General features: G+C 39.3%; 1 protein-coding gene across 1 annotated transcript; it reads right to left on the minus strand.

The window, feature by feature from the left end:
• Positions 1-883: 883 nt before the first annotated feature.
• Positions 884-9,049, minus strand: lpla (lipoprotein lipase a). The gene is made up of 10 exons (XM_067597058.1): positions 8,791-9,049; positions 7,616-7,815; positions 6,810-6,989; positions 6,245-6,356; positions 5,092-5,334; positions 4,112-4,354; positions 3,161-3,281; positions 2,710-2,892; positions 2,454-2,561; positions 884-2,224 (listed from the first exon to the last, which is right to left on the minus strand). Exons 1-10 carry the CDS (start codon positions 8,888-8,890, stop codon positions 2,173-2,175), a joined length of 1,542 nt encoding a protein of 513 aa, XP_067453159.1. The 5' UTR covers positions 8,891-9,049; the 3' UTR covers positions 884-2,172.
• Positions 9,050-12,103: the final 3,054 nt, after the last annotated feature.

The following is a 12,103-nucleotide window of genomic DNA, read 5'->3' on the forward strand; positions in this document are numbered from 1 at the left end:
CCCTTTTATCTAAAAGCTATGTTTTGATGAGCAGGTCCTCATATTGTTTATATGATCTAATAAGTCACATTTTTGCTTATTCGCCAAAAAAAAGCTGTGGTTACTGAAATCAGAAGGGTTTATCCTCCGTGAAGAGACCAATTTAGGTTGACTCTGATTTATTTGCTGTGTCAGGCTTAGATCTACAAATCATGTTGACATGCTATGTTAGCCTAATCTCAAAATGTACAACTGAGGCTCACAGGAATGTGTCCGTTAAAGTTGTCTTAAATGCAAGTTGCGCAAGTGGAAATTTTGTCCTGTTGGTGGCCATAAAGTAAATAACTGGATCTCACGTAATTGAAATTCATTGATTGATGACCAGGAATGTCTGGCAAATTTCACAGCAGTAAATCCAGTAGCTGTCAGGGTATACCACCATGGGACAAAGTGTGAAATGTATTTGATGTGTTAGTGAGATCTTAAAGATACATACCGTTCTGTACAGTTTATTGACAGGCTGCAGATCCAGTTTCAGAACAAGACTCTTCAAACGTTTGTAACTATATAAAACTCTCTTTACGGGAGCTGGAATAATTCCTGTCTTTACTCTCATATTCAAGAACTTCATTCTATTCAATTTATTCACCAACATATTTTCACCCATTTTCAGTATCACTGAGCTACCATGCAGAGATTTTTTTCTCTGATTATTCTGTCATGCGACACAGAGATTTGTGGATGTCGTTGGCCATGTTTTTTTCATGTTCAAGGCATGTTTCTCGTCTATGACAACTTGAACTCAAAAGAAGGTACATATATCATTATTATTATTATTATTTAGATGATTTCATTATGTAATTATTAGCTAAAATCAACTTGAACAGTCAGGGATATCGGCATATGTAGTTTATATCTTTATTAAACCATCCTGGGCTCTCTCTTTATACAGTGCACTGCATTTCAGTTCATAAAAGTAAATGCACTCAACAGCTGGCATGGAGACTAATTTGATCAATCATTCCCAAGCCTTGTGCATAAATCACAAAATGCTTCATTTATAAAAATACAGACGACAATGGGAGCCTGCCAAAATATATTACAGCTTAATATACAAATATATAAATGTACATTCAATAAATACAATATGACGTATTTTTGAGATGTATTATGGCTATCATGTAGGCCAGTCCATCACAAATTACAACGGCTTGCATATTTATTTTGTGATGTTTGACCTTTCAAAATGATGGCATATTGTAGACTGAGCTTGAGGTAAAGTGTTTCAGGTGAGACACTGTTGACCCATTCACGAAGTATTTAAGGGGCATTTAACCATTAGAGGAACAGTTAAGAAGTGACCTCAGAACAAAACCAAAAAATGCATATACCTGCTAGCCTGCAATCTTAATGACCATAACATTAAAATGGCTGAGGGGACAGAGAGCCTTTTAAAGTGACCAGTGACACAATAACCAAAATGCAATCAAAGAACAAGCAAGGCTTCAAGAGATCATTAACATGTAACTCATATTCAAAAAATATATATAGTAGTGATTAAAAAAGCTATTTACAAAGACCACTGTGATTCTCCGTTCAGTAGATAGTCAATACTTCTTTGGTCCCTGTCGATTGTTGGCAATTAGTGGTTAGGTACAGACAAACATTAGGGACAAAAAGATCATTTTGCGCATTGAAAAAAAAAACTACAAAAAACAAAAAGATGTGCCTACATTATGCCTGTCACTCGGAATCATTTATGCATAAACAATAATCCAAGTTCACATAGGCAAAGGAAACACACCAAATACATCAAAATCAGTATAAACAGTACATATGGAATACAAAAGCATAAACAAATGATTACAAAGATATGCAGCAAAAGCTACTCAAAGTGTAAAATTGTGAAATGTGAGCACATCATTACAAAGAAACCTGTAACATTTTTCAGCAGTAGAAAATAGCGAGGGGAGAGCTGATGAGCGGACTGATCTCCAGCACTGTGATGAGGTTGTGTTGGTTGCACTTGGTGTTGAAGTCAAAAGGCAAAACAGGAAGAATCAGACAAAAAACGCATCATTCAGTATGTGTTCAGTTGCTTGCAAAGGCTTTCCCAGTGTTGCGCCGTCCATCTTTGGCTATGTATGTAGAGATGGATGATGTGCATGATGCAGGTTGTGTTCAAGTGCAACTTCAAGCGTTGTTCTGCCCAAAAAGACTGCCCTGCATTTTCAGCTTGTGCATCCTGGAAAGAAGGAAAGACAAGAGTGAGCAGGAGTCAGACAGTCTTTTAGGGTTGCGGCTCATTAATGTTAGGACAAATGTGATCATAGGAGGAAATTGAGTCTAGAGTGTGACATTTTAAAACCTTTTTTCACCAAAATCAAAATGTAAATTTAACTAGTCACTAAACAAAAAGTATTTGTTTAGGTGGCACACTCCAGACTCCATAAAAAGGAAGCTATTCAACTTACAGTTTCTCTTTACGACTCATGTTGTCTTCTTTTGACTTGACAAAGACTGCATCTTCTCCTCCTCTGACGAGATAGGCAAACTCCCCTTCCTTCGCACTGAAGATCACCCTGAAATCACACGTGGCAAAAAACAATAGAAACATTTTAAAGTACAACTGAAATTTAAAAGAAGAAAAAAAAACACCAGACTGAAGCACATAAATGTCACTTTATCTATTCTAGTTTATTCCAGTTGATCATATATTTCTGAACTCACTTGGACTGGGTCTCGCCGGATTTGATGCGCAGTTTTCGGATGTGGAACTTGCTGGCGCCCCACCAGTCTGACCAGCTGATGATCGCATCCTTCTCCCAGCGCATCTTCACGATCATCAGGTCTCCAATGTCCACGTCCGTGGTGATGAGGAAGGACAAAGTGGAGTTACCGTTCATGACTGGCCTGCAGGATGGAAGGAAGAGCAACATTCAGAGGTCAGGAGCTCAAGCTTGGACTGTCCTCTACATGGAAGCATCACTGGCATGTTTGTGTGTGTGATGTATGCAGCACAAGTGAGTTTTTAGTCTTTATTTAGAGTCAGGATGGTTGGAGACATTCTTGCTGACCATCTGTTTACTGTTTCTATGCAAGATATAAAGATACAGTATGTGCATGTGCAGGTGTGTATGTTTGTTTGATGTTAACACATTGAAATTTTTAATGTACGTACAGGACATGGGGAAGATCCTCCTTCTCTCCGTGGGTTCCATACAGAGAAATCTTGACCGGCTGCTCTGTGAAGCTCAGCTGGTCCTTACTGAAGAAATGCACCTTCACTTGGTAGTGGAAAACTGCAAGAGAAGAGGAAAAAGTTTACTGAGGATATGTTTACACTGTGAGTCTGCTGTATCTCCAGCCAGTTCCAGCTTAGTTACACTCTCTCATACTTGTGAGAGTTCCCATGGACTGGCCAGCATCCCTTATACTACTACTTAAAGTTAGTTAAATACCAGAAAAGCCTTTATGTAACCTTGGTCCTTCTCTGTCTTCATGTGACTGTCACAGTGCTGCATTTAAACACAGATTTGTGCTAAACCCTTTTACTCTTAAGATGTGTTTGGTCTAGATTCATTCACACACACTGTTATATATTCCTATGATTATGTACTGAACAGGCTACGCTTTCAACACGCCTTTACATCTCTAACTGATAATCTAAGTCCAATGGCAATGCTGTGGACTTATGCCAAAATGTAATTCTTAAATAAACTTTCCATTGCTAGTGTAGCAGTGCAATGCAGTGGTGTTGCATTACGTTGGCACTAAAATATCCATGACCTCCTCTTCATGTGACCTTCTGAATACTTGCCACTTGTTGTACACGTGTGCTTGCATTAGATATCTATGGTTGTGTTACTGTTCACATATTGTATGTGGTCTCTTTGTATCAACTCTAACTGTAGTATTATTCATATATTCCAGCTTCAAGCAGCCACATCCACACTAAGCACACTCAACAACAGTAGCTCATACACTGAGGATTACTCCAATTTAGGCATTTGCATCAATTAACTCAACTCCTAGTAATCCTGCAAAAGTACATAAATCCAGGCAGACTTTTCCATAGAAGGTATTTCTTCCTACTACAGTAAGTGCTACACTTTTTTAAACTGGTGTTTACCTTTGTATGGCATCATATCACGTGTCTTGAGGTACATCTTGGCACTGCGGGTCGTGCGGACCTTGTTGACGTTGTAGCCGAGCTTATTGCAGCGGTTCTTTCGGCAACTGAGGCACAAGCCCTTGTTGAAGGCCTCTTTGGAGTTGCAGCGGTAGGCCATGCTCTGCTGCTGGATGTTCAGCAGAGAGTCGATGAAAAGGTGGATGGAGCGCTCGTGGGAACACTTGACCAGCTGGTCCATATCTGTAGCACACAGAATACAGAAACTGTGAAACGTCTGTGTCATCTCCCAAATGACATCATGCAACAATGAAAATGTCTTCCCTATGCATGGCTTTTACAACTCTGCATGTCAGCATGACCAACATTTCATTACATGTCTCACTTAGTTCTGCCTTGCTCAGTTGAAAAAGCTGAGGGGGTGAATCAGCAAAACATCAAGGAAGGCTTTCATCTCTACACAAAACCGAATCTGTGGTTGTGTTACGACTGGAGGCAAAACATATTGTAATTGTGTCCCTGATAGCTTTTATAGAAAGTCTGTTGACACCATATAAATACCTGATCCTATCTTTACAACACTGTTGTTACAACCTTTCACTTAATTTGGGTAGAGATGTGTATTTATGGTGCAGCGTGTCACACAAACAAGGTGTGGAAGATTGCTAGATCTAAGCGACTGGAGTAAGAAGTTCTCCCTAAATCTGCCTTAAAGACAACTTTGCACAACTCATAAACTGTGATAAACACTCAGTCCCTTCTGGCCTCAGTAGTCTTGTAGCAAAAAAATCATGAGACATTTGAATAATAAATGACAATTCAGGCCAACATCTAGCTGAAGTGTAAACTCAACACTGACTGTATTATATTATTGCCAGTATGACAATCATATATAAATTGAATTCAAAGTATCTTAAAATCATCATCTGAAGCAGAAGTGCAGTGAAGAACAAACAGTAGGAAGAGTTTGGATGACATACTTTGGAGGCCCTTGATCCCTTCCAGTGCAATTCCCAGCAGGGTGTTCTGGATGTCGCAGCCTGGCTGGAAGGTGCCTCCATTGGGGTAAATGTCAATGTGGCCCACAGGCCTCTGGATGCCAATGCTGCGGTCTGGGGAGCCCCTGGTGTTAGTGTGCAGGACGTCCACAAACTGGGCATCGTCTCGGGACAGGGTGTTCTGATTGTCTGCGTGCTCGAAGGTGGGGCCAGCAGGATCCAGACCTGAAATGAGGTAATGTGTTTTACTTTTTGAAGGATTTATTTGTACTGATTGTGCACAATTCCACATGAGGAAAGAGGATGTGGATGCTGACAAAATCAGAAAAAAAGAACAGACAGATCAAGTTGTTCCTCTGTACGTGAAAACATCTGAATATAAATTTTGTTTGTCCTCTTTTCACCCTGTGCAGCTCTGCAGAGCCGCTGAAGCTCAGAACAATGTGAAGCAGTGATTGTGGGCTCTTAATGGGTGCCTCAGATCACAATAAACATACTATTATTCTAAGCAGGTCAGAGAGATTTCGAAGCTGGATAAACTTCATAGTGACAAAAAGGGGATTGGACCCACAGACTGGCACCAACTGGCTACATGCACACATACAATACAGGCCTGGAATGTAATGGCCAACAGATTATATTTCATTGGCGCGCTGAGTTGTTCTCGCGAGCAGGTCTGTTAAGAATAGATCTTATACATTGCTTTACAGTACAGTGTGTTATGTTTGCACGCATTAATTCATTGGCTCAGAGACTGAACTTGCTTATAGCTAAAACACACATTCATGTATTTGTAAAGTGGAGGTAACAAGTCTATTTTAAATAATCATATCAAGTAAATATGTTGTACTTCCAACAACTAATGGTGTATTTTTTGTTCAGAAATTAACACTTGAATTGCGTTATGTGAAAAAGTGCAGCTTTATCTAATATATCAACTTCTATAAAATGTGACTAATTCAAACTGAGTTTATCAGTATTTATGTTTTCATGATTGTACTATCGATCTATATTTAGAGTGTGCAGACGATGCATTTGTAACGCTCTGCTGACAAAGGGAGTTAGCTGACACATTGATCTTTATAAGCTTGCATAAATGACTGCACTGGAGTTATGAGTGTGCGGCTTTCCTTACCAGTGATCCTGCTGATTTTATGGTCGGTGAGGTCTCCGGCGATTCCAGCCACATGTGCTCCCAGACTGTAACCCAGCAGATGAATCTTCTCCCAGGGCAACTGCAGCTCTTTCTGAAAGGGAAGAGATGGATGGGATGTGTCAGAAGAACAAGCTGACATGCCTTAAAACAGTCCTACGTACTGATTAAAGGATTAAAACTGATTACAGGCTGTGCCTAGCGGAGCTCTGCAGCACTCTGTTCAAGTCTTAATAGAGTTTGGGAGATAATCCAGGACACGGATTATTTTGTGTATTCTTATGCTTTGCCAAAACCTTGCAAGTTTTAAATTTGGAAGTCACATAAAGAGTCGACAAACAAATGAAAGCATTACACTTGCCAATACCCCCTTTTGCCTTGAAGTTATTCAAACAAAAGCTGCACTCCACTAAATACTGAGACTTGTAACGAGAGGCTGCTGGGAGTCTCAGACACGGTTGTAAAATGCCTTTACAGGGAGTTTAAAATCATAACCAGGAGGAAAACATATAAACCAGCCTGGACTTTTTTCTGTGAAAACACTCACTTGGAGCCAAGTAACAAACTTGGCAACATCACGGCCCACTAGCTTGGTGTAGGCTGCAGAGGTTGGGTAGTGCTGATTGGCGCGGGTCAGCCAGTCCACCACGATCACATTGGCACTGGGCTCCCGTTCGAAGAGGGCAGACACCAGCTTGGGCACCCAGCTCTCAAACATCCCTGTTACCTATAGCGTAACACACACACACACACACATACCATCACACACATTTCTGAGGTCAGCTGCTGTATGGCATGATTCATTCTGGCCTTTGCCCTTATTCTTTGTTTGGTGGTTGGAGAGGAGCCAAGGTGTCATCGAGTTTAAATCCTTGCATGACTGACCACAAATCACATTATAGGAGGAGATGACTGTTTGCACATCGCTCTTGGCCTCGCTTCTCTGAAATAATGTTAATTTTGATGTATACTTATTGCTACACTGATCATCATTGAATTGTTGTGTGGACATGGTTCAACATTTATATGTTAGTTGGTTGTTTCAACATTTTTTGGCAAGACTCAAACTCTGCTTAATTTTTGTTTATGCAACATACCCAGACATGTACATTTCAAATAATTCATGTGACATATCTTCACTACATAACTATCTTGGTCTCAGAGGAGCATTAGAAGTTTTTCTTTGTCAACTTTGTCAAGGAGCACCAAAACAAAAATGTGCACTTTCAAACTTAATATACAAATAGATACTTAACCTAGAGAGGCTGATAAGAAACTTGTGATTTTAATATGACGTTCTACAGCAATGCATGCTGATGAAACTTAACATAAAATACATTAACTTTGACATACCGTCCAGCCATGTATCACAATGAAGGTCTGGGTTTCTGGGTTGAATTCACACTCTGTGATGGTTTCAGGCCTGCCGGCCACAATGTGGCACATGTCTTCATCTGGGATGTCCTCCGAGCGCGCGGAGAACTTGGACACAATATCAGTGTAGTCTGTGATCCATTCAGGAGTGGTCAGCAGGGGATCTGTGGTGCTGTTTACTGTAACAGACAAATAGACAGTATAGAGTAGATTATTGTGGCATGAAAGACTTACTGAGGACTGTCAAATGCACAAAAAATAGATTATGAGCAATTTTGTATAACTTTATTATTACACTTTATAATTATAAAGTGGACATATAACAGCCATGCAGCAATTTGAAACACTGATGTTCTGTTTGTTTTTTTTGTTTTTGTTTTTTTTTTTAGCAAAATTTCCAGACTAACTAATCCCACTGACATTAAACTGTTTTCAACAAACTTTTCCAAATTATGAATCCTCCCTGCTCTGTTCAATTATATTACATTAAGTGGGCACTAATGTCACCAGTGTAGGGACATAGAGCATGGCAGTGTCGCCCCCTTTCGTCTCCACTGCATTTCTACCAACAAAAGTCTTATTAAAGACTCAAAATATTGCAAAGAATCTGGATTCCCTTAAAGAAATGAGATTGGGCAAACTTTAACCTCTAAACTAAGCCGATTCTTTCAGTGAGTCCAGTTTTGTAGCTTCAAGCGTCTTAACAAAAATCAAAGGTTTCAAGTGGAGAAATGCCATTATTATGGATGTTATTTATTTCCAATTAACACTTAATACTGGTGTGTTTTTGTATTGCAACATCGAAAATAATCTGATTGTATTTCAATTAAAAAACACAACTTTTTCAAATGTTAATGTTTTCTTTCTCCAGACAAAAGGGTCTGCAGCCGCGGCTTTTCTTCATGCACGCATGGAGCTGAATGGGATGAAATGGGATGCAGACCTGCAGACTTGAACTATGAAATTTTTTCACGGGGTTACTGTCGGTCAACACGGAACAGCATGCATTAATTAACCTGCTTCCCGGATATGTTTACTTCATAAGAACTGCAGATGAATCATCATCATCACCATCATTACAGGAAGAAATGTAACCTGCTATAAAACAACAGTATCACAAAGTAAACAACAGCCTACTGATAGGTCGATCTTACCAAACACAGCAGTGGTGACTTCAGGGTCAGAAGAAAAAGTTGCAAAGATGTTTCCAAAAATTATCCAAACATTCAAAAAAAAGATATTTTCTTTTCCCATGTTATTGACAAGTGTTGTTTCTTTTTTTTAAAAAAAAAAAAAAAAAACAATCTAAGGTGTCCTGAATAAAAAGTTAGTCGAATAGTCGTATATCCAATTTTAACACAGAGCACCGGTCAGAGGAGTGAAGTTTCTTAAGGTCTGTCACAGTTGCCGCTCCAAGTCATCTTTATGGGTGGCTCATTTGAATATTTACACGTGATTGGTTGGAGGTTAGAGGGCGGAGTTTAAACTTTGTCCTAGCTCTGAATCATCGTGAGGAAATCATTCACAATCTTCCACAAAGGGGAGCCGACTGACTGACTGCAGCGCAAATAACTTTAATTACCATCAATGTTTAACATCAGTTTACAAGTGATTTGGTTTTTGCGAAATTGTGGAGAAATGTACATATTCTTTGTGAAATTAATGTTATGATCCATAATTATGAAGATAAATGACGGGAAAAAAAGCCAGAATTAGTGTCATCACACACGATTAGCGTTATCACATTTTGAGTCAATCACTGTCCAATGAAAGCCATGTATCTCCAGATTTGGATGAAGTCCTGCAGGTCTGTGTAAAGGTGGATTAAAATCCTTCTCTTAAAGATAAATAAACTATTTAAAAACCATTTAGAATGCATTGCCACAAAGCTGAAAACAAATCTGTTTTGGAGATGTATGATGTTCGCAGGACAACAAAGATATTATATTGTATCATATCCAGTGAATACAGAGATGAAGGTGTTCAAATTCATCAGATTGGATGAAATCTATTATTTAAATTACTTATCTTTCAGAATATAACAATGCAGGCCACTCACAGTAGGTGTCTAATGATAATAAATAAGTTTTCTTCCATTTTTTCCCATTAAAGGTTTTTTTAGGGAGTTTTCTCTTAGCCGAATCAAGGGTCTTTGGATAGAGGATGCTGTTTTGCTGCACAGATTTTAAAGCCCCCTGAAGCAAATTTTTTAATGTGATATTGGGCTGTTGACTTGACTTATCTTTGAAGTTTATTACATGACATTTAAACGAGTTGATTTTATTGAGTCACCTGTCAGAGGCCGGGACAGATGTGAGTATCTCAGACAGAGCTTGTGAGCAGTGTGGGGAGTGATACCAAGTTCCCTCTCCCATTGGTTCACCACTGGTGAGCAGTCTACATTTCAGAAACAATGATAAAGCATAGCGGGATAAAAAACAATACCACAGTGCTTTGTCTTATGCTGTCTCGTTGTATAAAAAAAAGGAAGCTTGAACGTTTTAAGACTTAAAGAAAAATAAAGAAAAACACATTCCTGTTACATATCATGTCATGTAAAATGAAAACAAGATGTTTAGACATAGTGTGTTCTTTATGGTGGCAATTAAACTGTTTTGTGACACTTGGGGGCAGTGAAGAAATCAAAAACATGCATAGGATAAGAATAGATATGTGTCTGAGATCATGTGTTTGAGTTTTGTAATGATGTATATTATATCATTTTTATTATTCTTGGATGCCAAACAACATCAGGCAAGAAGGCTGCCAATGAAAACTAGTCTTTTGGCTAACTCGGGTACATTTACATCTGTTTGAATGTTGATTAATGTGCATCCTTTTAAAATAAAAAATAATTGAATTGATTTTCATGCCAAAACAACTGCATGGAAACAAGTTATACCTCTGTTATCTCTCAGAGGGTGAAAAACAGACTTATAGCCCAGATATTGTTCCATGATAATATTGTTGTATGTTCTCTGGTGTCAGCACCCTCATACCACATTTGATATTAAAGGATAAAATATCCATGTTTTTAAACGTGAAGCATGCCCCCCTACTATCTTAATCTACGGAAATATTTTTCTAAATCGGACACGCTAAATGAGATTTGGCTTAAGATATCACATGACTCAGAGGGAAGGCCATGTTGTTTCCTTTGTTTCCTACATTGTCTTGATTTACAGAGGGACACTATGGGCAAATGTTACTGTAAGCAGATGTTGTAGCTAAAACCCTGCAGAAAAAGCGAGAAAGACAACTCTAACGTTCTTCCTCATATTTGGAGTGCAGTGACGGACACTGAGTTTGGAAGGATAAAGGAAAAATAAAGAAACTGATTCACTTTCCTTCATTAAAGACCCTGAAAGTGTTTCCCTCAGTAACCAACACATTTGCATTTTCTAAAAATAGTATGTTTAGATATATCTGTATATATGTGTGTGTGTGCCAGTGATTGTCAGGAAGGTGATGCTTATAGCCAGACCAGCAGGCCCAACCCAGTGATTAGAGAAAAGAGCGACGCCCATCCCTCAGTCTGTGATCTCAGCATGCACTGCGGTCTCAGTACTCGACCCCAAGGGACACCAACAACGATCAACGACAGGGCAGAGATGCTTGAGCGTGACTGTTAAATATCCTGTATGAGATACGCCCAGCTAGGCAACACTGTGGAAATGACGTATAGCTTCATGGAAGAGGAGTTCTTCCAGAGGAAATGCAGAGTAAATCTCCGTTTGGAAGTTGTTTAATACTTGGTGGAATTATCAGCAAGAGAGTTCGAGAGAAGGAATGGAGCAAGTTAAAAAGTTGAGAATAACAGACAGGTATACAGACACATGGTCCAAAACTGCCTCTAGTGTTTTGGCCTGCATGCAGATCCGCTATGTCCCAGTTTAATGTCATTCAGTCCCTCTGCACTCAAATTAGTTTGGCTTTGACCCTCAGATCTGCTGAGGAAATTAAAAGATCACTGCAGAGAGAACATAGATTTCCTGCTGGGGAGGAATTCCTTCCCTTTCCTGCTGTTGCTGCTTTTTCATCTGAACCATAAACCTAAAGGCATTTGTTTCACATTCCTGTTTGCAGTTCTGACAGATTATGTTGGCTGCAGCCTGTGAAAGCGCAGAGCGGTTACGATATGTTGAGTGCAAACAGCGTTGAGCTCCACAGACTACTTCTATGAATCTGCTGGGAGGCTCTTTATGGCTGTTTAAGGTTCACGTGGAGCTGCAGAAATTATTGCAAATATTTAAATTGGTGATAAATACACTCCATCTGTCTCCCTATCTGTGTCTCTTTCTTTCTCGTCTGCCAGGTGTCCAGTGTTTACACGTGTTTACAGGATTTAAAAAGAGCAGAGCACTGTAGAAAACACTCTATGCAGGTGTAGTCACAGTTGTAACGTCAATCCTAATCATAACAACATAGAGTCACTGATGCGCCACACAAAATCACACACAGTGAGCC

Source organism: Thunnus thynnus, chromosome 8 (genome assembly GCF_963924715.1).
Source record: "Thunnus thynnus chromosome 8, fThuThy2.1, whole genome shotgun sequence".
NCBI classification, from domain to species: domain Eukaryota; kingdom Metazoa; phylum Chordata; class Actinopteri; order Scombriformes; family Scombridae; genus Thunnus; species Thunnus thynnus.

Coding starts and splice junctions, on each gene's coding strand:
- lpla (XM_067597058.1), bottom strand. CDS start 8,890: ATGGGAAAAGAAAATATCTTTTTTTTGAATGTTTGGATAATTTTTGGA. Junction 4,355..5,091: donor AGGGATCAAGGGCCTCCAAA/GTATGTCATCCA, acceptor TGTGTGCTACAG/ATATGGACCAGCTGGTCAAG. Junction 2,562..2,709: donor TCCGGCGAGACCCAGTCCAA/GTGAGTTCAGAA, acceptor GTGTGATTTCAG/GGTGATCTTCAGTGCGAAGG.